The sequence below is a fragment of the Rhipicephalus sanguineus genome, chromosome 8, assembly GCF_013339695.2.
Source record: "Rhipicephalus sanguineus isolate Rsan-2018 chromosome 8, BIME_Rsan_1.4, whole genome shotgun sequence".
In the NCBI taxonomy this organism is placed as follows: domain Eukaryota; kingdom Metazoa; phylum Arthropoda; class Arachnida; order Ixodida; family Ixodidae; genus Rhipicephalus; species Rhipicephalus sanguineus.
Genome location: NC_051183.1, coordinates 5386207 through 5406650, shown reverse-complemented (window position 1 = coordinate 5406650; position 20444 = coordinate 5386207). Strand labels below are relative to the sequence as shown.

General features: G+C 46.5%; 1 protein-coding gene across 2 annotated transcripts in view; it reads left to right on the top strand.

Annotated features, from left to right (window-relative positions):
• Positions 1 to 20444, top strand: part of LOC119401254 (protein PAT1 homolog 1) — a gene marked incomplete in the record, with an annotated part of 241115 nt that overhangs the window by 207095 nt on the left and 13576 nt on the right. For both annotated transcript variants that reach the window (XM_037667938.2, XM_049418729.1), the window contains 2 exon segments: positions 6489 to 6652; positions 10025 to 10146. In XM_037667938.2, the coding sequence (XP_037523866.1) occupies positions 6489 to 6652; positions 10025 to 10146 (286 nt within the window).

Sequence of the window (20444 nt, the reverse complement as noted above, 5' to 3'; positions counted from 1 at the left end):
CTCCTGTTCTGGCTGCACACAGTCATACCGTGCACGTGTCAACGTCCCCTTCCTGTAGCGCGAGTCATCGCAGCTACGACGGGTTCGGGCGAATAAGGCAACAGGCTAAATCAACAAACAGCACTTTATTGCTGCACAAGCAACAACGCGTAAATGTCGCTAGAGGGATAGTCCACTCTAGTAGAAAACAAAGGGTAACGCTTACCCCTTCGGTCGATGGTCGGCTCGCGGGTCCTGGGGGTGATCTGGTACGTGGATCATTCCCACAGGTCAGCGGCGCAAGAGAGATCGTCTCCCTACCCGGTCGGCTGTTTTATTCACCTCCCGTCTCTCTCTCCTGCGAGGGTTGTTTCCCTCGCGAGGACGAGTACCCGTTCTCGCGAGCAGGGAAGCGAGGATTAGTGTGGCAGGCTGAAAGGGTTGCCAGAAAAGGGGCAACAGTGCTCGCTCTCCAAGTGACCTCTTGCCTCCCGCCGCCAGTCCACGATCGCGCCAATGTTAAGGAAAGGAAATGGGCAAGCGTGCTCTCCCACAATGTACCAACCTAGATGATGACGCCCACTAGAGGGGAGGTGGAAACCAAAATTGCCATGTATTGAGGGAGACATCCCATATAAATAATGGTTTCAATCAAAATTTTGTTTTAAATGCAAGGGTTATTCCGGCGGTCTAGTAAATGTAGACAGTTACTCCAGTTATTGTGGATCGTAAGGTTTCCGGCCGTAAAAAGGAAAGGAGGGGCCGCAACAAACAGCTGCCGAACAATTCCAAGTACCCCATACTGCATTAATAAAGTTTACTACTACTACTACTACTACTACTACTACTACTACTACTACTACTACTACTACTACTACTACTACTACTAGGCCATACTGCAGGACTACATTATTAAGTTAAGCAAAATAGTTTCTAACAGCTGTGGATCCACAACTATTAGAGAAATTGTATCAAGTTAGAGAAAAGTAATTTTTGCCATAAATACAAGTTGTTGTACGATGACAGTCTCTTACTTGATTGGTTACACTAATTACAGTAAGTGTGTACATGTATGTGCTTGAACGGACCATTGCAAAAGGATAGATAATTGGGCTAGTTGGTACATATGTGAACTGGGAGCACGGAAACAGACAAAGGACGACGAACTACACAACACGAGCGCTCGTGTTGTCTAGTTTTTCGTCGTCCTTTGTCTGTTTCCGTGCTCCCAACTCACTGAATGAACCGAACATTTCATTTTAGTTTGTGTTATGAAAATTTGTAGTACTATTTGTTTTTATTTACTTCCACAATAGTTCATGCTTAAGTTTTAGCACCATACAATGGTCAGAGTTTATGAACAGTTTCACCCGCTGCAGGGGTCTGTGAGATCTTGCTGAGGAAGCATGGTGTCATGTCTCGGTTCTGCCTGTCGGCCGTGGCAAAACTTTATGTTTTTAGGTTGTCTGAATTAAACGCTAAGCCTCCAATTACCACAGATTTTCATGGAGAACAAAGTAGATTTCATGCACAAAGGATCAGTTAATCATTAAGCCATGTCTTTTATCACCCGCCTATGAACCAGGATCCCAACAATTCTGACCATAAAGCATGACAGCAGGCACTTCACCACAGAACGGACACCTATAGGTCATAATGAACACACGAGCGCCATCAGAATAGTTCTTTTCAATAGTAAACAAAACGCATGGAAAATTTATGCAGCTTGTGTTTCCAGTACTGTAACTAAAGCATCAGGGATCTGACCCGGATTCATTTGCAAATTTCAAGTGTGTTGCTGGGAAATGTTAGGCGCCTGAGGTCGCAGGACTAAATGGTCTTGGGGCTCTCCGCAGGAAAACGAGGGTCAGTAACTTAAACTCATCTTTTGGGATATTGTAAATAAACACGCATGCATGTGTGCCTAAAGTGACTGCATTAAGCGTTAAACATATAGTACAGCTGCTCCAGCTTAAATTAATAGATACTTAAATATTTGTGTTTAAAAATGTGGGACTGGTTACAGCTCAAATAGGCTGATTTGCTGCTACAAAGTGAGATTTTAGCTGCCCCAGAAGCTGCGACGAGATAGCTTAGGTCAATCACATCACTGTATGTATTTTACAGCATAACTTAGTCCAGGGGTCGGCAACCTTTTGAGGCTGTAATTGACAGTAGTGATGTAAAAAATTGGAGTAGAATTCATGTTTATTTGCAGCACGCATGGCCCTCTGTCCCTCTGTAGGAGTTTATAAACATAGATTACAAGTAAAAGAAAAAAACACTATTTTATTGCTACATTCTTATTTGTCCTGGACATGTATGCTAGTTTGTGTTTTTTTTCTGTTTTGCACCCTTGAAATACTTATATGCATGGTTCATCTATTGCTTTTTCTTTCTTTGATGTTGTTGCTGTTATGGTTACCTTGCACTGCGGATTTTCCCTTTTAGTTTTCCTAATATGAAGTCCACTTTATTTGTATGCCCTCTCCTGTATAGGCCTGAAAAGGCCCACAGTATTGAATAAATAAATAAATAAATAAATATTTCAATGGGACTTTTGGTGTTGAACATTCTTAGCCAACTCATAAATATCTACATCATCTTGATTTTTGCTCTAAGAGAGACAAATACACGAGAGAAGACGGGACAGGCGCTACTAACAACTGGTTTATTGCAATGGTTCAATGAAATATATATACACTAGAATCTCGATGATACGATCACGGCTAATACGAATTTCGGGATGATACGAATTTTTCTGTGGTCCCGGCCAAGGCCCATTAATTTACAACGTGCTTGAGTACGGTTGTTACGAACTGATTTTTGACCCGCGTCGTTTGATACGAATAAACGCCGCCCCACCCAACGCAACGTTGGCCCCACCGACGGCCGCGGAAGATAGCAGCGTGCACTTACGGCGCTGGAATGCGTGCGGCGCCGCCGGTTTGGCACGTTGCCAGCGCCGCCGGCGAGCAGCGCGCGACAGCCTCCAAGATCTGCGCGTATCGGAGGCCGGAGTGTGCCTTTTGCTTTCTCTTGAAGATTACAGATGGCGCTGGCCACGTTTTTTTTTTTTTTCTTGGTGCGGAGGCAGGCCGGCAGGCGGAGACGCCGGAGAGGGAGAGGCACGGCCCGCGGGAGCTTCTTTCTTCTATGCGTGCCGTCGGACAGAGTGGTTGTGGTTGCTGTGCTCGAGCCCGCGTTCTTGCTTTGTTGTGATAGTGCCTTTTTTGCCGAGTGGCAGCAAGCTATGTCTCGCAAGCGGAAAGCCCTCTCCTTTAAGGAGAAACTGGACATTCTTCGAAAGGTCGATGAGGATCCCAAAAGAAAACGCACGGAGTTGGCTAAGGAGCTAGGCCTCGCAACGTCGACATTAAGCACAATTGTTGGACAGCGGGACTCAATAATGAAGAATGTGCTTTCATTTAACGTCAACGCGAGGCAAGCGAAGACAGCCCAACACGTGAAGCTTGAAGAAGCTCTTCTGACCTGGTTTAAGGAGGTTACTGCAGCTGGTGTGAACATCGATGGCAAAGTGTTGCGTGAGAAAGCCGACGAGATCGCACTTGCTCTGCGCATCGACGGATTTCAGGCCTCAGGTGGGTGGCTGCACCGTTTCAAGACGAGACACGGTCTCGTTTACAAAAGCGTCTGTGGGGAAGCGAAGAAGGCTGACGAGACCGTTGTTAGCGACTGGCTCGCGAAGCTGCAGTCACTCATCTCTGGGTATGAGCCTCGTGATGTTTTTAACGCAGACGAGGCTGGCCTGTTTTTTAACCTTCAGCCTGAGAAGAGCCTTTGCTTAAAAGGCGAAGCGTGCCAAGGAGGCAAGAAAAGCAAAGAGCGAATAACGGTGCTTTTGTGCTGTAACGCCGACGGGTCGGAGAAACTTAAGCTGACGGTAATTGGCAAATCCCAAAAGCCTCGGTGTTTCAAGCGCGAGAGCCATTTGCCGTGCGTCTATCGCGCAAACAAAAAGGCGTGGATGACGGCGGCCCTGTTCGAAGAATTTCTGTCGCTCCTTGACAGAAGGATGGCCTGCAAGAATCGGAAGATTGTTTTGATTCTTGACCAGTGCGCCGCCCACCCGAGGCAAGTAACGCTCCAAAACGTCAAACTGATCTTTTTGCCCGCAAACACGACGACGCACCTGCAACCGCTTGACGCTGGAATAATAAAAAACCTCAAGCATCATTTCAAGGGCCTTCTTGTGCGCCGCCTACTTGCCAATATTGACAGAAAACACGAAGGAGACCTGCGAATAAGCCTCCTGGACGCCATCCATTTTATCGCTATGGCTTGGGATCGAGTAACGCCGACTACCATAGCAAACTGCTTTGCGAAATGCGGCTTCTTCAGGAGTTCCGAAGAGGTGCCCTCAGAGCAGGAAAAGCCAATTGAGGGTTGGGAACTGCTTGATGCTGGGTGTACAGCTGAAGACTTCTGCGCGGCGGATGACAACCTCGCCACTTGTGGTGCGCGCACGGTGGAAGATATTGTTGAGGAGGCCACATGCGAGGTTGCCGATTCCAGCGATGATGGCGACAACATAGACGAGGGCGATGGTGAAGGACCACCACCGGCGGCTGAAACGCTGCACGCGCTCGACGTCCTGAGGCGTGCTATGGCCGCTGATGAAATCAGCGACGACACGTGCACGCGTTTTTACGGATTTCAAAGAAGTCTGCTGAGTGACTTCGCGAAAAAAAAGAAGCAGAAAGACATTAGAGATTTTTTCTGCAAGAAATAAATGTTTTTTTTATGTGTTCCTAAAAATGAGTTTGCCTCTGACTTTTAATATAGCTAGTTTTACATGTGTTTCGGTGATACGAATTTCGGCTAATACGAATATTTTTCGTGACCCCGCGGGATTCGTATCATCGAGATTCTACTGTATAGCACAGTGACGTGCAGACGAACCGAGCGCATATCAAGACACCACTTATCAGGCTAAGGACATGTTGCATCAAAAAACCTAATCTTGCTCTTATAAAGGCAGATGGATGTCTTGCTAACACAATCAGTTCCTTTTTTCTTTATATAGTATGCATCCCAGTGTTCACGGACTGATTTGTTCCAGCTTCTACCTAAAGTTTTGGCTTAGTGAAATATCGGCTCACGCATGCATTTTCGGCAGTGGGACGAAAAATGGGCCCCGTCAACTTTCTTTAGATTTTATCCATGCTCCCTTCAAGGATGCTCACCGATAGATGCAGACAGTCAGGGAGGTGTTCATCGGTGAGTTAAGGCGTGGGGTTGTGGTTCTGATATCGTGCCGGGGTCTGCATAGTACTGCCCCACGGGCCTAGGTTGCCGACCTCTGACTTAGTCTAATTGGAAACTTAATTTATTGCGCCATACATCACACAGTCATCTGCATGCAATGTGATTATGACACCACACACATGCACGAAATAATCTATTAAAAATGATGTATAGTGGCCCCAGTGCAAAGCCTCGAGATATGCCTAACCCACAGAAACTGTTTGGTTGCGTTATGATGCTCCTACATTGAAATTTTGTGTTTGACAAAACTTGTACAGTTCAAACTCGATCTAACAAAACCCAATTTTAAAAGGTTCCCAATGTAACGAAGAAACTTCCATTACCCAGCAAAACCTGTAGGGTTCAGTTATCAACCAGATAAAGTTTTCTTGAACTGAGTATAAAAGTGTCGATTTCCTTCTAGTTGTGACAGAAAGTTTTTTTTGTTTTTTTCAAGCATGTGCTTAAGCTGTTGCGTTAAGACAACCCTAGTTATATCTTTACGAGGCTGCTCAGCAGTCGGTCTTACATATTGGATAGTGCTAGGCGTGGCGGTGGTTGCTTTTTTTATTTAATGGTCTATGTGACAGATAGCACTGATCGTGGCAACTTTCTCGCACGTCCTGCTCGCACAATCGTTGCATTTGTCCTCCGCATATTTGCATATCGGCAGCCTGTCATAGCCTCACGGGGACCATCTGAGTGGCCTGCATCGCCCAGGACGTAGCGCCCCCAACGTCCAGGCACCATAGTATCCTCCATGCCCAGGCCACCCTCCCAGACTTTTCATACGCACAGGCGCAGTTTTGGTAGCTTTTGGGTGTTGCTACAATACAGTTTTTCATTTCGGAGGACCAAGAAATCTTTCTCGATTTCGCGAACTTCCCAATTTAACGAAATAATTCGAGTGTCGTCATCGCTTCGTTAAATTGAGTTTCAATTGTATAGCATTCTTGTTCTCTTTTTAAATTTCACATTGGTTCATCTGTGCTGCTACAGTGTCAGTAGCAGCAACAGCAGTGCAGAGGCCTCCAAGCCGATGGCAAAGGTTGAAAAGAATGAAATTAAGGTGGGCTTTTCATATTGCCCTAGCCATAGCAGTCAAGATTAACCATTTCAGGTGGAAGCTTCTTGGTTTTTGTTACCTTTCTTGGTATTTTTACTGGGTGTAACTTGTATTAAGATCTGTAGACTTGTTTTTCCAACAAGCACTGTAGTAAGGATGATTAAAATGTCTGCAGGAACCAGTTTGCATCATCATCTGGCAGTGGACACTACCAGCAACATGCGTACCAGACAGTATTTGGCCAGGGTGGCTTGCCGCACGACAGCTTCCGGCAGGCCAGCCATCACTCGTATTTACGGCCACATGGCAGCTTGGATAACCGCGACAACTCATTGTTTGGTAAATGCATGCCTGTAAGGCTTTCCTGCTATGTCTGAGTCGCTGGCACGGTGTAAGAAAAATAAGGTGCTGAAACTTGCCGCTCCCTTAAGGAGTGGGCGAGGGCAGATTGTGTTTGCAGATGTCCTTGCGCCATGAGTAGTTTTCACTATGCAAGTACAGATGGCGCTGCGATGGGGAGTCTCATAAAGCCCCTTGATCTAGGAAAGTAACAACTCTCCTTCATGCATGTTTCCCCCTCAATCCTCCTCGCCCTCCGGCGGTGCGCTGCGCACGGCACCATTTTTCACCATAGCTCCCGCAGATGTGCCACAGAATTTAGGGCCACTTGTGTGCCACGATAATGTAGAAAATTTTGAAAAATAGTGATAACAAGATTCAGGACATTGAAATGAACGTTTATTAAAACTCCAGGGAAGGAAAGAAGGTGACTTTTTCAGGGCTCGTTTGTCTTTGTTAGACGCAATATTGTTGTTGTGAGACGCAATGAGGACTAACAGACAATAATGCCAAGAAAAGTATAGGAGATGTTATTTGTAGTAATAGGATATAAATATGAAGAAAGTAAAGTGGACGAAAAGATAACTTGCCGCTGGCACGGACCGAACCTGCGACCTTCGAATAACACGTCCAATGCTCTACCACTGAGATACGGTGGCGATCATCCTCCCGTCCACTTTTTGGGGTATATATGTGCATTTAAAGGGACCGACAACTGATTTTTCTCGACCCAGTTTTTTACGGCGCAACAGGAAGCGTACCCTTCGTAGCGTTTGTAGCTGCAGTGGTTTATCCTGAAAGCACGTAGTTATTTTATAAGCAGTATTTTTCGATCTGAAAGGCTCCAAACACGCATGAAGGCTTGCTCCAGCAACGCTGAGAATTGATAGCGATGCCGCTAGCCCTTGTGAAAGTTGTCGTTGTTCTGCTTTCGCAGGAGTTACTGTAGCTATGCTTAACCCCCTTATTTTGAGCTTTCAAACCATCTTTGAAAATAGCAAGCTGTTGCAATGAGATGATGTGGCTTTATACACCTTCTCGGTATTTGTACAGTGTTGTGTGCGCCTGCGCCTGTGACATGGATGGCTTGTCCCGGCATGGGATCATTACGCCAAGCGAAGGCAGCGCCACTTTGTTGCATACAACTAACGCAGGCCTATGTGTACATTTTTATGGAGTAATATCTTTTAATATAAAGAAATGAACAATATTTCAGTACTAACAGAAAAGTCATCAAACGCATACACCAATCAATGGTCACGTGACCGGCTTCATCGGACCGTTTATGATTTTCCCGCCAGAGGCGCCAAAGGTCATTTTTCGCGACTTTCAATGAAGAAATAAAAATATAAATCCACCTCTCACGAGATAAACAGGGTTGGTTTGAGTCAATGCGACGGACAATCTTTCCATCAGTGCAGTCATCTCATTTCATGTTCTGGGCAGTTGTCGGTCCCTTTAAACCTAGGACTGTTAGTCAGCGCCGATCGCAGCCTTGGCGGCGAGTGTGGAACACTCTTTTTTTGCCTGTTGGCGTCACGTAACACGTGATCTTTTTACGAGCTGGAAGCTGACCAATAATCCCTCGCATACTACCTGAAGGCAGTAAGTCTGCCAGAATGAGACCCTCACTGTGAATGAAGGAAAGAAGGTGACTTTTTAAGGGCTCATTTGGCTTTGTTAGACACAATATTAATAAGAACTAACAGACAATAATGCCAAGAAAAGTATAGGAGATGTTATTTGTAGTAATAGGATATAAATGTGAAGAAAGTAAAGTGGACGAAAAGATAACTTGTCGCCGGCAGTGACCGAACCTGCGACCTTCGAATAACGCGTCCGATGCTCTACCACTGAGCTTTGGTGGCGGTCATCCTCCCGTCCACTTTTTGGGGTATATATGTGTATTATAGGGGGTTCTACATCAACGGAGATGGCCTTTGATATTAAGGAAAAGAGAACAGGCCAACGAGCGCAGTGGTTGTGCGCGTCGAGAGGTGTTATTCCCTACTTCCCCCCCTTTTCCAATTGTCTATATGCTCAAATAAAAATTAGGGGTTCCATGGCACTCTGGAAAAGCTGTTTGGGGTTCCCCAAGGCCAGAAAGTTTGAGAACCCCTGCTCTAGCAGTTTTGCACGAGAAGGCGGCAGCAAGCTGACGTGATGCGCGTTTGTGTCTTTCCCCAATAAAAGCATACAGTACACTTATAACGGCGCTACTCTTGCAGTACCACATGCGTGTGTTTGACGAGATGGTCAGTTTGGCGAGGTTTCTTGGCACCCACGCCGCACTTTTGAAGATGGTCCCGCACGAGGTGGCAGCGAATGGCAGTGCAGCGCGCTTTTGTTGTCGTCTGTTAAAAGCATGCAGTCCACTTGACGCTATGCCAACCGTGCGGCCCAGCATACAGCTGAAGGCGCTTATTGTGATGTTCTCCTGACAAAGAGTAACACTAACCTTCAGGAAACTCTTGGGAAGCTTGAAAAGCTAAATAAGCAGACGAAGCAGTATTCTGCTAAATCATATTACTGATCCTAAGCAAAGGCTTACTGCTATGCAACTACAGTTCTTGTGCAATCACAATTTTTTTAATTTTTGATAAGTGTGATGCTTTTTCGTTTTTCTTTGTTCTTTCTTTTTCAAATGTTTGAGGTTAACCTAGTTTCCAGAACCTTTTTTCAGTTATTTCATATGTTTGTCACATGGGCTAGATAGGTCGCTTGGTATGTAAATAGGTAGTGTAGTTCATACCTGGCGATAATCTGTTCTGTCTCCAAAGGTTGTTTCAGTGTTATGTGTATTCTAAGCCAATTAAAATATGTACTTGTCCCCCCAAGTTGCTACAAATCTTTTTTTCAAGCTCCTAGGACGACACATTAAATGCCGCTAACTGCTCCAAATCAAGGATCTTCTGTTCCAAAATCGAAATTTCGCTGCTCCAAAAACTGCTCCCAATTCAGTTTCAGCCGTCTCACCCCTGAAACTCGTACACTGTTGCGCATTAAAGATGTAGACAAGAGCACAGAGACACACACGGAGCGCACACTATCGACATTTTTATTAGCAGCAAGATTGGGAAATACAGAACTCCTTATTCACCTACTTCCGCGAATGTCGGGCGCGCGACATTCCCAGTCTTGCTGCAGCTTTCTTCTCCGTCGCAATCACGTGACAGTATCATCTGGGTTTTTATCGCCTAGATTCTACTGTACAAAGCCCGCATGGTCAGCTTTTGTATATAATGAATACAGATAATTTGTGCAAGAACATGTGAGTGGTTTGTAACAAATAGCTTCTTGACACAGGGGACCCCTGAACAGCACAAAGGTTTTTGTCATTCTCTGAAATGCTTTGCCATTGCTTTCTTGTAGGTGACCATTCAGACGACCCTTATGCCGGGCTCATGACACAAAAAGAAAAGGATTGGTTGGTCAAGATTCAGCTGCTCCAAGTGCAGCCAGAGAACCCAGATGTGGATGATTATTACTATGTGGTGAGTGGCTTTATGGGCACAAATATATTCCTCTGGAAAGCATTTCATATGGAACATGCCCTTAGAAATTAGTTGTTCTGAATCCGGCTGAGCAGACAGATACAGTAACTGAGATTGATGTGGCACCAATACAGTCGCCGACAGATTTTCCGGACCTCGCTGGGACCGCAAAATAGTCCGAAAAATCCAACTGTCCGATAAAAGTTGTTAGGACATGTAAATGAAGTTTATTTAAATTAGAGCAGCCTAAAAAAAATCTCCAATAATGCCCTGCTTCATGCTACACTTGGGGACGAGCATATTTGGTTGTATTTGGGCTACAGTGACGTAGGCTCTGCTTTGGAAAACGCTGCCGCTGGCCGTTGCGGGCGGCACAGGAGATGGCCCCATGGCACCAAGCACACAAAATTCGAAGCTGGACACAAAAAGATGCACACAACGTCTCGATTGGTAAGCTTGTGGAATTTAACGACGTGGTAGTGGAGGGCGGGGGTTCAACCAGCACGCACAGTGCACTGGCCTCCAGCATTTCATCTCCATCGAAATGCGTCCGCAATCAAAACCGCATGCTTCAGGTCAGCACCCGAGCACCTTAACCACTGAGCAACCGCAACGGCAGAGAAATTCTGATGCGCACGACGTCTTAGAAACACACTTGACACACGACCAACACGTCAACATGCGGAATGACATCCGAGAAAATAAACACAAGAAAGAAAGAAAGAAAAAGAAACTACCTGCGTAGTAATGGTGACGATAAGGCTGACTAAAAAAAGCAGTGTCCCCTAAAGCGTTTTGTCAGCGAAAGAAGAGGGGGCATGGCCTCCGAAACTCGAAGATTGTACGCATTCCCAGTCTTGGAGGCTACACAACTGGCCACTGGAAGCCAAACTTGACCATTCCAGCAGAAAATCCAACATGGCGGCTTTCAAAATCGAGCAGCATGTTTGAAACGAGCGATTTAGTCCGAAAAATTAAACTTTAGCCTGTAAATGCGTCTTAAAAATCGGTCTTGAAAATACATTAGTTCTATGGGAACCTTGATGGTACATTTATGAAGTTCAAAAAAATCAGTCGGCGACTAACTGCAGATGGAGACCAGGCTTTGCAAGGAAGGGACCTGCAGCAATTTTGTAATGTAGTCAGAAAATGCTGCCAATCTGTAATCAAGGCTCTTGTGCACATGTGGGTCAATAATAATGCATTACATGCAGGAGGGAAATGACAGTCTTGTGCCAGAAATTGCTTGCTCTGTCTTTGGAGCGAGCGTGTGCGACAGGTATTGGTTGATTTCCTGAACAGCATGCCACTGGACAATCTCTGAGGCCTAGTGCCACTTGCCGTGGCTGTCTAGGGGGTTTTGTCACGTGGTACACTTCTGGGATAGAAGTAGTGGCCAGTACAGTCGAGGAAAATGAAACTGCTCAAGGCCATAACATGTGGCGACATCTTTTGAGCAGTATATTGACCCTTTGCCAGTGCCTTTGTGATGACCAAAGGAGGGAGAATCCTGCCTATGCTTGTAGGAGTTGAAAAATGTTGTGACAGATTTGTGAGACAGCGAAGTGCAGTAGTTGGTCATTCTATCGTAACTAATGGTACGTTTGGCGAGGTGCTACTGCGCTCTAGCTTGGATTGCAGCAGAGCTCACTCTTGGTCCAACCCAGAGAAAGAGTGTCCGAGCTGAATGTGCAGCCATTCACCAGAGCAGCTGGATGCCAGTAGACGCTACACGTAATGCCGTCTTCTGCTGCCAACAAAAAATGGGTGAAGGTGCACTGTGCACGCAGCCACGGCTGATGTCATGCCAGAAGGAAAGCTAAAAGAAGAGTTGTTTGATCCGATCTCAGTCACATTCCGAGGTCAGAGATGAGACCGTCTCTGAGCCTTGAGCTGGAGTGTGGTGCTCTGAAAGGCTGTACGTATTCAGGGTGCTTTACTTTGACCAGCTGCATGTACATTTAGAAAGATGTTGCAGGACCACTTAAGGACAAGTTTGCCTACAGCATTGCCTTTTATTATCTTGCAGATCATTTGGCATTAATAAAATAGCATTGCTGTTGCAGATTAGCTCTGTGTGGGGTTGTTTCAGTCAGTTGTCAGCCTCTCAAACTCCCCCATCTACTAGGGTGGCTGTTTGGGCTTGTTGGTTTGGCATGACACAGGTTGAAAGTGCAAAAGACGAAGACAGAGAAGAGGCAGCGCTCGTGTGTGTCAAGCCTCTTCTGTGTCTTTGCCTTTTGCGCTTTCAACCTGCGTCGTCCCCCATCTAACTATATCTGTAAAGGTGTCAACTTACCACCATTTTGATTTATTCGTGTGCTAAGGTATTAAGAGACTAAGATAGTAATGCCTATATATTTGCAATTTAAGCTGTAGGCTGTGTGTTTTTTGTGCCAAGGTAGCTGATATGCATACTCAAACCAAAAGAGAAGATTATACAAACTTTGTAAATATTGGAGGTTCTGTGTGACTGCTTATAGTTACAGGTAACATTAAATGTGCCAGAAGGCAGGTTTAAAATGTGCACCAAGAACAAAAAGCAGCACTATGTAGTTGAAGGAGAGAAAGATTCTAAAGTGATGCTAGAGAAAAGCTTTGTCTAATTTTTGGAACGGCTTACTCTGTGCAATGCATTTGTATGTCCTGAGCTGTTTCAGTGTGTACCACTGGTAGAAGGGCATCTTCTTGCTCTCTTTTCTACTCGTGGCTTTTTTTTATTTAACACGAAAGTGCTTTATGCCGGGGTCCACCGCGGCTCCACTGACGTATTTTCGTCACGGATGCGACATTGTAAAATATACACTAACAGATGGCAAAGAAAAAAACTAGAAGAAAGAGTTCTGTTGCCGGGAGTCAAACCTACGACCCCTCGCTCCACAGCACGTGGCGCAAAACCACTCGGCCACAGAACGCATGTTCTTCAGCTTACTAAGAGCAAGCTATTTATATACACCATTTACCATTGGTGGTAGTCAGAGCTCGGTGGCTTCAAGTGTTCTTGTTGTCACTAGCGACATGGCACGAAAGGCGCGGAGCGCGCACTTTGAAGGTCGTCGCCCCACGCCTCTACAGGGGGTGTGTCTCGTGCGCGCGTGCTTATCTCGTGATGGGGGTGGTTTGTACGTCTTGTGCTTTCACCGCAAGTTTCCATTGACATTACAGAAAGCACGAAGGCCGCTTCACTCGCTGCAGCGGTCGCGTTTCCGATAGGAGCGCGCTGCTCACACACAAAGAAGTAACAGTTGTGACAGTTGTTAGTTCGCGCTCGTCCTGTGCGTCCTTCGTGCGTCCTTTCTGCTATAGGGCGTGCTGCAAGTTTCGAGCTGTTTGCCATTCTTTGCGTGACATTACAATTTGTTGCTATAGCATTCATTCCTACACCCTTGTGGCGAAACAATGCACAATAAACGCTCAACTACCCCTGTGAAGACACATTTCACTTTCGTGTTACAGTCGAACCCGTTTATAACGAACTCGAAAGTGTCGCGAAAAGTGGTCGTTATATCAGTAGTTCATTGTATATGGACTCGCCCTTAAAAACGTGCGCTTAGCGGCCAACCCGTCTTTTTTTCTTTGTGCACTTTGATAAAAAGTGCTAACAACCGTCTTTTTTTCTTTGTGCACTTTGATAAAAGTGCTAACAACCCCTTCGGTGACAAGCTAAGCCTTTTCACGTCGTGAAGCGACGCCTGCTGCGTGCTCACGAGTGAATTAACCGCCTTTGCAATGAGCTGACACCGCTTCACCGAAGCGCGGTACCGTGACGTGGAGCCGATCATCCCTGGCTAGTTTCTTGCAGCGCGTCGCCTACTCGGGTCGCGGAGTCACTGCCCGGCCGCTTGCTGTATGCCGTATGCGCGCATTTGTACGTTCTTCGTGCTTGCTTCACTCCGGACCGTGCACGGGTGCGACAACTAGCCTCTTCGTTCAACGCGGCGAAAACAAGCATTTTGCAAGCAACGCACACTCTACGTCTCCGCAATGCTCTCACGGCCCTGCACGATGATGTGCGGCGCACTTCAGTTGTCACCTAGTCAAACACGCAGTATACGCTCGCTGTCAGTCAGTGCATCGGCGTTTCTCGGTGCCCGCTCAACAACAGCGAGCTACTTTCGTTTCTACAAAGCGACGCACACTTTAAAGCGGTCTCGCACGACGCGGCGGTGGCGAACGGCAGCATGGCTAAGCATGGCGCGCTCGTACCGTCGTCAATCCGCAGTGTACGGCGTACGCCACACGCGCAGCTGAGCGGATATCTACAGATGACTGTGATAAGGTTGTTAGCTATAAGGCATAATGGAACGTTCATCGACGGCCGCCACCTCGCCTTCGCTCTTTTCTGGTGCTTATCCGCGAAGGCATCGCCGCAATCGTGCGGAAGTCGTAATCACCGATCGACTGGTCTCTGCCATTACCGAAAACACGGACGACTTTTCGCGGCACATTGTGGCGTCAACGAGTTTAGGGACGCAATGAACCTTTTCGCGATGGAAATTCATCGCGGTTATCACTTCTTGCATTTATGCGTCCTTGTTCTAAGGCATTTTTTGGTTCATTGCAGACGGTCGTAGCTGCAGAGAACGGCGTCAGGAAAGGTTACCGCGCGAAAGCTCACCGCAAGACTTCATGCTGCCTACTATTTTTTTTTTCCTCACTGCCATTATGCCACTGAAGAAACGCCTGGAAAGTGAGCGACCTCACTCACAGCGTCCAAAATCTGCGTGCGGTGCTCGCCGATCTGGGTATCTTAGTAGCGAGTAAACTGGAGCGGGGCACGCGCGAGCGCGCGCCCCTGTCACGCTTTAGAAGGCATGTTTTAACTTTTTTTCGCTTCATATGCGCCATGTTTTTACCGCGACCGTGTCTGAAGTGTTCGTTGTAAAAGTAGGAGGCTTTGAAAAATGTTCGCTATATCTGGACGCAGCTTCAATGGTTAGCATAGGAAAATCGCAAGTGCACCCAAATATGGTCGTTATAACCGATAGATCGTTATATGTGGGATCGTTATAAGTGGGTTCGACTGTATACCGATTCCTATGAAAGGGGGATCAGCCATATTTTTTTCTTGTTTCCTTCCATTTCTACCACCCAACAGGCCATTCATGTGTAGCGCCATCATTAGCCTATGCCAGCTTGTGACTTTAACCCTGTGCGGTCCAAAACATTTTCTGAAAACTGACCGCAAATGGTTAATGGCACAATAGAGGACATGTTCAGTGATATAGCTGCGCCATATCACTCCTCTATATCACCGATATAGTGATATAGCAGGTGAATAGCTGCGCCAATTGCACCAACCTGCTCCAAACGACAAGTCCTGGTACATTCTGCTACATTTTCGCTATTCTGCACCAAAGCTGTGCCAAACATGGTGTTTTCAGACTTTGAATATGAAACCACGTTGAAACACTCAAGCATATGTCCTACAATTGTGAGCAACATCTATCCTTCTCTCCTAATGGGCACACATTACACTACAGTGTCTGTAACCACGCATAGATCAAGGAAAACGTGCACGCTTGTGCAGTACTGGTCGGACTACCTATCTATTACAGTATAGACTGCTTATAGACCAGAACACAGCAAATTCCGTGCGCAACGTCATATTTGCATCGCGCGTCGCGCCATCTATTACACACGTGACGAAACAACATGCCCGGGCTGCCGTGCCAGCAGACGCTACACAGAACAAACGCAAAACTCCCGATACTTGGCCCATCGGAGAGCGTGATTCACGTTTTTTTTTTTAGCCTGGGCATTTTCGCTTTTTTTATTGGATCGTCAAGAACACCTTGCTCATGCAAGTCCACAATGTAGTACGTGCTGAGCAGCAAGCAACCTTGTGAGGTACCTACGCTGTTACATTCGTAAAAAAAGCGTCCCCACTGTAGTACGCGTGAGTCGTAATTGCAGTGCAGCTCGCTAAAGAGCGAAACGATGTTTTGTTGCCGCATATTACAAGTTGTGCACAAATTTTTGTAAAAACTAATTATTTCAACATGCATCACATAATAATTAGAGTACGCTTTGCAGGTAGTTTCGCGGAACGTAATATTTGTTTCACGAGGGCTCTTACAATTATGCGTCTCGCTCACAAAAGTGTGCTATCGGAGAGTATCACCTGCAGTATCGTTCATTGATCCCTTTTGGAAGCTCTCTGTGCTTTTTTAATCCTGTAACGATAATGTTGTACACGCGAAACTATGCTACTCTTAGTTAAGCCGATGTTGAAATGGGCGGAATCCAGTTGTCGTTTATTAAATGTGTGCTGTGTAAATATGCTAAAAGTTTAGCTGCTTCAGCTAGCGCTATCCCTGCAACATAAAGGACACTGGCGGCAGTACTGTTTACTTACGTGCGAAATGTATTATGTGCAGCTGGATGCCTCGTGTCCAAATAAATTTGGGGACATCAAACATTGAAATGAAAGCACGAAATTCTGGCCAGCTGTTGAGAAACGCCGTACCATTTACTACCTCTTGAAGACGAAAGCTTGTAATCTTGAAGGCGTGAATGCCGTCAAAAGCACTAAAGCTTGATACAACGTTGAAAGTGGCAAAGCATGCTGATTGCTTATGATTGAAAGTACTACCTTGTACTTTATTTTCATTAAAGAAATGCTCAAAGGTATTAAGTAGACTTGTGCGAATATACGAGCACTTCGAATATTCGAACGAATAATACAGTATTCGAATTCGCTTTGATTCGAATTTAAATTATTGAAAATTTCGAAGTATTCGAAATGAACGAATAGATGTGTATTAGTCCGCTTATAACCCCCCCCCCCTTTAAAGGTGGTTTCACTGCAGTGGAAGGGTGCTATGCCGTAAATACACCCTTCCAGGAGAAATTTGCACTGTCCGCTTGTAATCTTTTGTAAAGATAGTTTCACTGCAGTGGAGGGGTGCTATACCGTGAATGCACTTTTTCAGGAAAAATCCACACTGCCGCGAAGCCCCACTTTAAGGTTAAATGAACATATTCCCTCGCATCGATTCATCATTTTTTAAGTTTAAAAACTTGTTATACTGGCTTATATGCTCCAAATATAGTAAATTTTGAAACGTAACATATTTTACAGGTTATTATTTGCATTCTACCGAAAGCCAAATCCTGCTACTATTAAAAGTTGCTTCCACTTCCTTTGAACCAAAAAGAATGACATTTGAACATGCCTTGTTAAAATTTAAAAAAAAAACGTGCAGGTTGGTTGGGTCATGACAAATATGCTCATTTTTCTTTATAATATGTGAAATGTACTATTCGAATTCGATTCGAAATTATTCGACCAAAATCACTATTCGCTTCGAATTCGCTTCGAACCTAAAATTTACTATTCGCACAAGCCTAGTATTAAGTGCACCCCCACACAAAGCTTGTGTCTGCCTTCAACCCAGCTGCGTGTCATGCAAATTAGGTTCGTAAAATGGAATAGGTGGGCATCACACTATACAATACACATAGTTAGTGTACTTACTCGTGCATTTTCACTGGACTCCTAGTTTTTCTGCTTGGATTACAATTATCCACCTGAGGCAAAGCTGAAAACACCGCACTGGCACTATTCCCGTGGAGCATCGTGATCGTCGCAGACAGCGCTAAGTAATATCCTCCTGTTGCGCTGTTTGTTTTGGCATCCATAGATGATGCAGTAGTGCCCAGGTGAGCTCTTATATGCAGAAGCGGCGTGAACAGTGTAGTGGAGCAGATGGACGACCGAGTATGCGCCTGTGAAGGAGGACGAGAAACGACCCGCGTTCTGATTGCGCGAGAGCCTGTGCCGCCGTTTGCCAGCCTTGCACTGTGTCAGCGTACGATCCCTTTTCGTCGCGACTTCATTACACCAATAAACCTCATCACATTTGGTGGAGGTGCTGGGTAGTGACTGCGTCAGTCATGTTGTCCGGTGGTCGCTCGGCCAACTTGCGAGAGCGGAGCTCCAGGTCTGGTTGGGAATCTCAGCAACCTCCACCAAATGTCCAGCCAGCACCACCGGCTGTCCCGACCCCATGCCCCGCCTCTACCCGTCAACGAGACCCGCCCATCTTCAGCGGAAGTGGTGAGCACGACGTCGAAGACTGGCTCTCCTTGTACGAACGCATGAGCGCTAACAACAAGTGGGATGACGACGTTCATCACCCAGCCCCTACGTTTTCTCCTGGCTCCCTTGTTTGGCTTTGGGTACCCCCCCACGTCCCTGGCCTTTCCTCTAAACTTCTGGCACGGTACCATGGTCCCTACCGTATCATTCGTGCCACCTCGCCGGTGAACTACCTCGTCGAGCCCCTCACACAATCGCCAGATTTGCGCTGTCGAGGACGCGAGACCGTACACGTCGACCGTCTCAAGCCCTACTACGACCCCCTCATTTTACGTACTCCCTGAGTCGCCAGGATGGCTACGCTGCACCCCGGGGGTATTATAGTGGAGCAGATGGACGACCGAGTATGCGCCTGTGAAGGAGGACGAGAAACGACCCGCGTTCTGATTGCGCGAGAGCCTGTGCCGCCGTTTGCCAGCCTTGCACTGTGTCAGCGTACGATCCCTTTTCGTCGCGACTTCATTACACCAATAAACCTCATCACAACAGGTACTTTTTCGCACTTTGAAGCCTAAGAACTGCAGCTTGCCCTGTTTACTTGGCGCAACCCATGCGCGCCTTGGCAGCCCGGCCAGCTTGGCGTCTAGATGCAAGACAGGCGTGCTCTGGTGCATAACGTGAGTCGCTGGAGGAGCACATATCTGTGCTATAAATAAAACACCATTTTTCAAAGGCTGATTCTAAAAAGACAGGGCGTGCAAACGCGGACACAAGAAAGAAGTCAGGACACCACAAACGCCGACTAACTCCGTGTTTGCACGCCCTGTCTTTTTAGAATGAATACTTACCAACTAGCTCAGCTCTCTGTTACTCTAAGTTTCAAAGGCTGCACATGTGCAAGACTTGACGAACAGGCAGTCGTGCCATTCTGAGAATTGAGTCATGCGACTGAGATGTAAATTCGCATTCACTTAAATTTAGAAATGTTTAAAGGTTCACGTACGCACATGTGCAGTGTCGACAAAACAAACTAACAAAAAAGAAGTGCTGTATCAGAAAGTTGCCAACTAACTTTTCAGGGCACCTCGTTTATGCGCTGGACTTCCGCATGGAACAGCAACCAAAGTTCCACAGGTTTTCGATTTCCCAGGTGCGATGCTTAAAGCATTGGCGACTGCGAACCAGCACTCGAGTGTTGTACATGCACGCCCTCATTTTCGGTGACGATGCAAATCGCCCCTTTCAGGATGCCAGTAACCACTGCAAAGCGTTTCGTTGACTCGACACCAAACTGCACGTCCACGGCCCCTACACATGAGGCAGTTAGCTTTCTTTAGGCCTTGCTGCAGGTTGGCAACTTGGTGTGCTGTCGCGGGAAGCTTGCCCTAGACAACATGAAATCGGGTGCAGAAGAGATGGTACTCGAGCTGAACCGAGGGCAGCATGCGTAAAGCCAAGTTTCATTTCGAGTTAAGGAGAACAGCCGCAGCAACTATCCTGCATAAGCCTGCCAAGCTTGCAAGTCTGCTTGCTGGTGCTAAAGGCAAAAGCCTGCATCGCGAAGCCTTTACATTTGCGGAACACCACTTACACTGATGGCAAAAGTGAGGTCGCACACGAGATATCTGCACTTTTTGACAACATAACTATTTTCCGGACAAAAAAATGAAAAGCCAAAGAGCGGTACCGTGCACCTGACGCGGGCGCCCATTCAGTGCAGAGCACTCACACGGCAAGCGGCCAGAGCAAAGGCTTCTGCAGTGCCTACACAACCCATCCTCTCACAGCGTGCTTGCGTGCCCGCAAAACAGCCTTTTTCTTCCCGCTCCACTCCTCATCAGTTCGCTCCACCAGCGCCTCTTCTGTTTTTTCAATGCCAGTCAGATGCGCCCATTCTAACCGTTCACCACCCTCTTTTCTCGTCCTTTCCTACTCACCCCGGTCAACTAGCCTTCACGCCTGCTTTGCGTTTATAGGGAAGAGTACCCTTTAGGTGGTGCCTCACCACGGAAATCAGAGGAGGTAATTTTTTGTTCAGTTGTCTTCATATCTGTGGGGTGGCGTCTTGCATCCCTCATGATCACTATGTTGGCTGTCACACTGGCTCTCTGAGAGGCACGGTGTTTTGAAATGGTGTGTCTCCGTTCATGGCGTGTGCGGGCTACCAACGGGGACACAACACTGTGATGCTGCTGCATGGCCTGGCAAAGTAAGAGGCTTTGAAAAATGTTCGCTATATGTAGACACAGTTTCA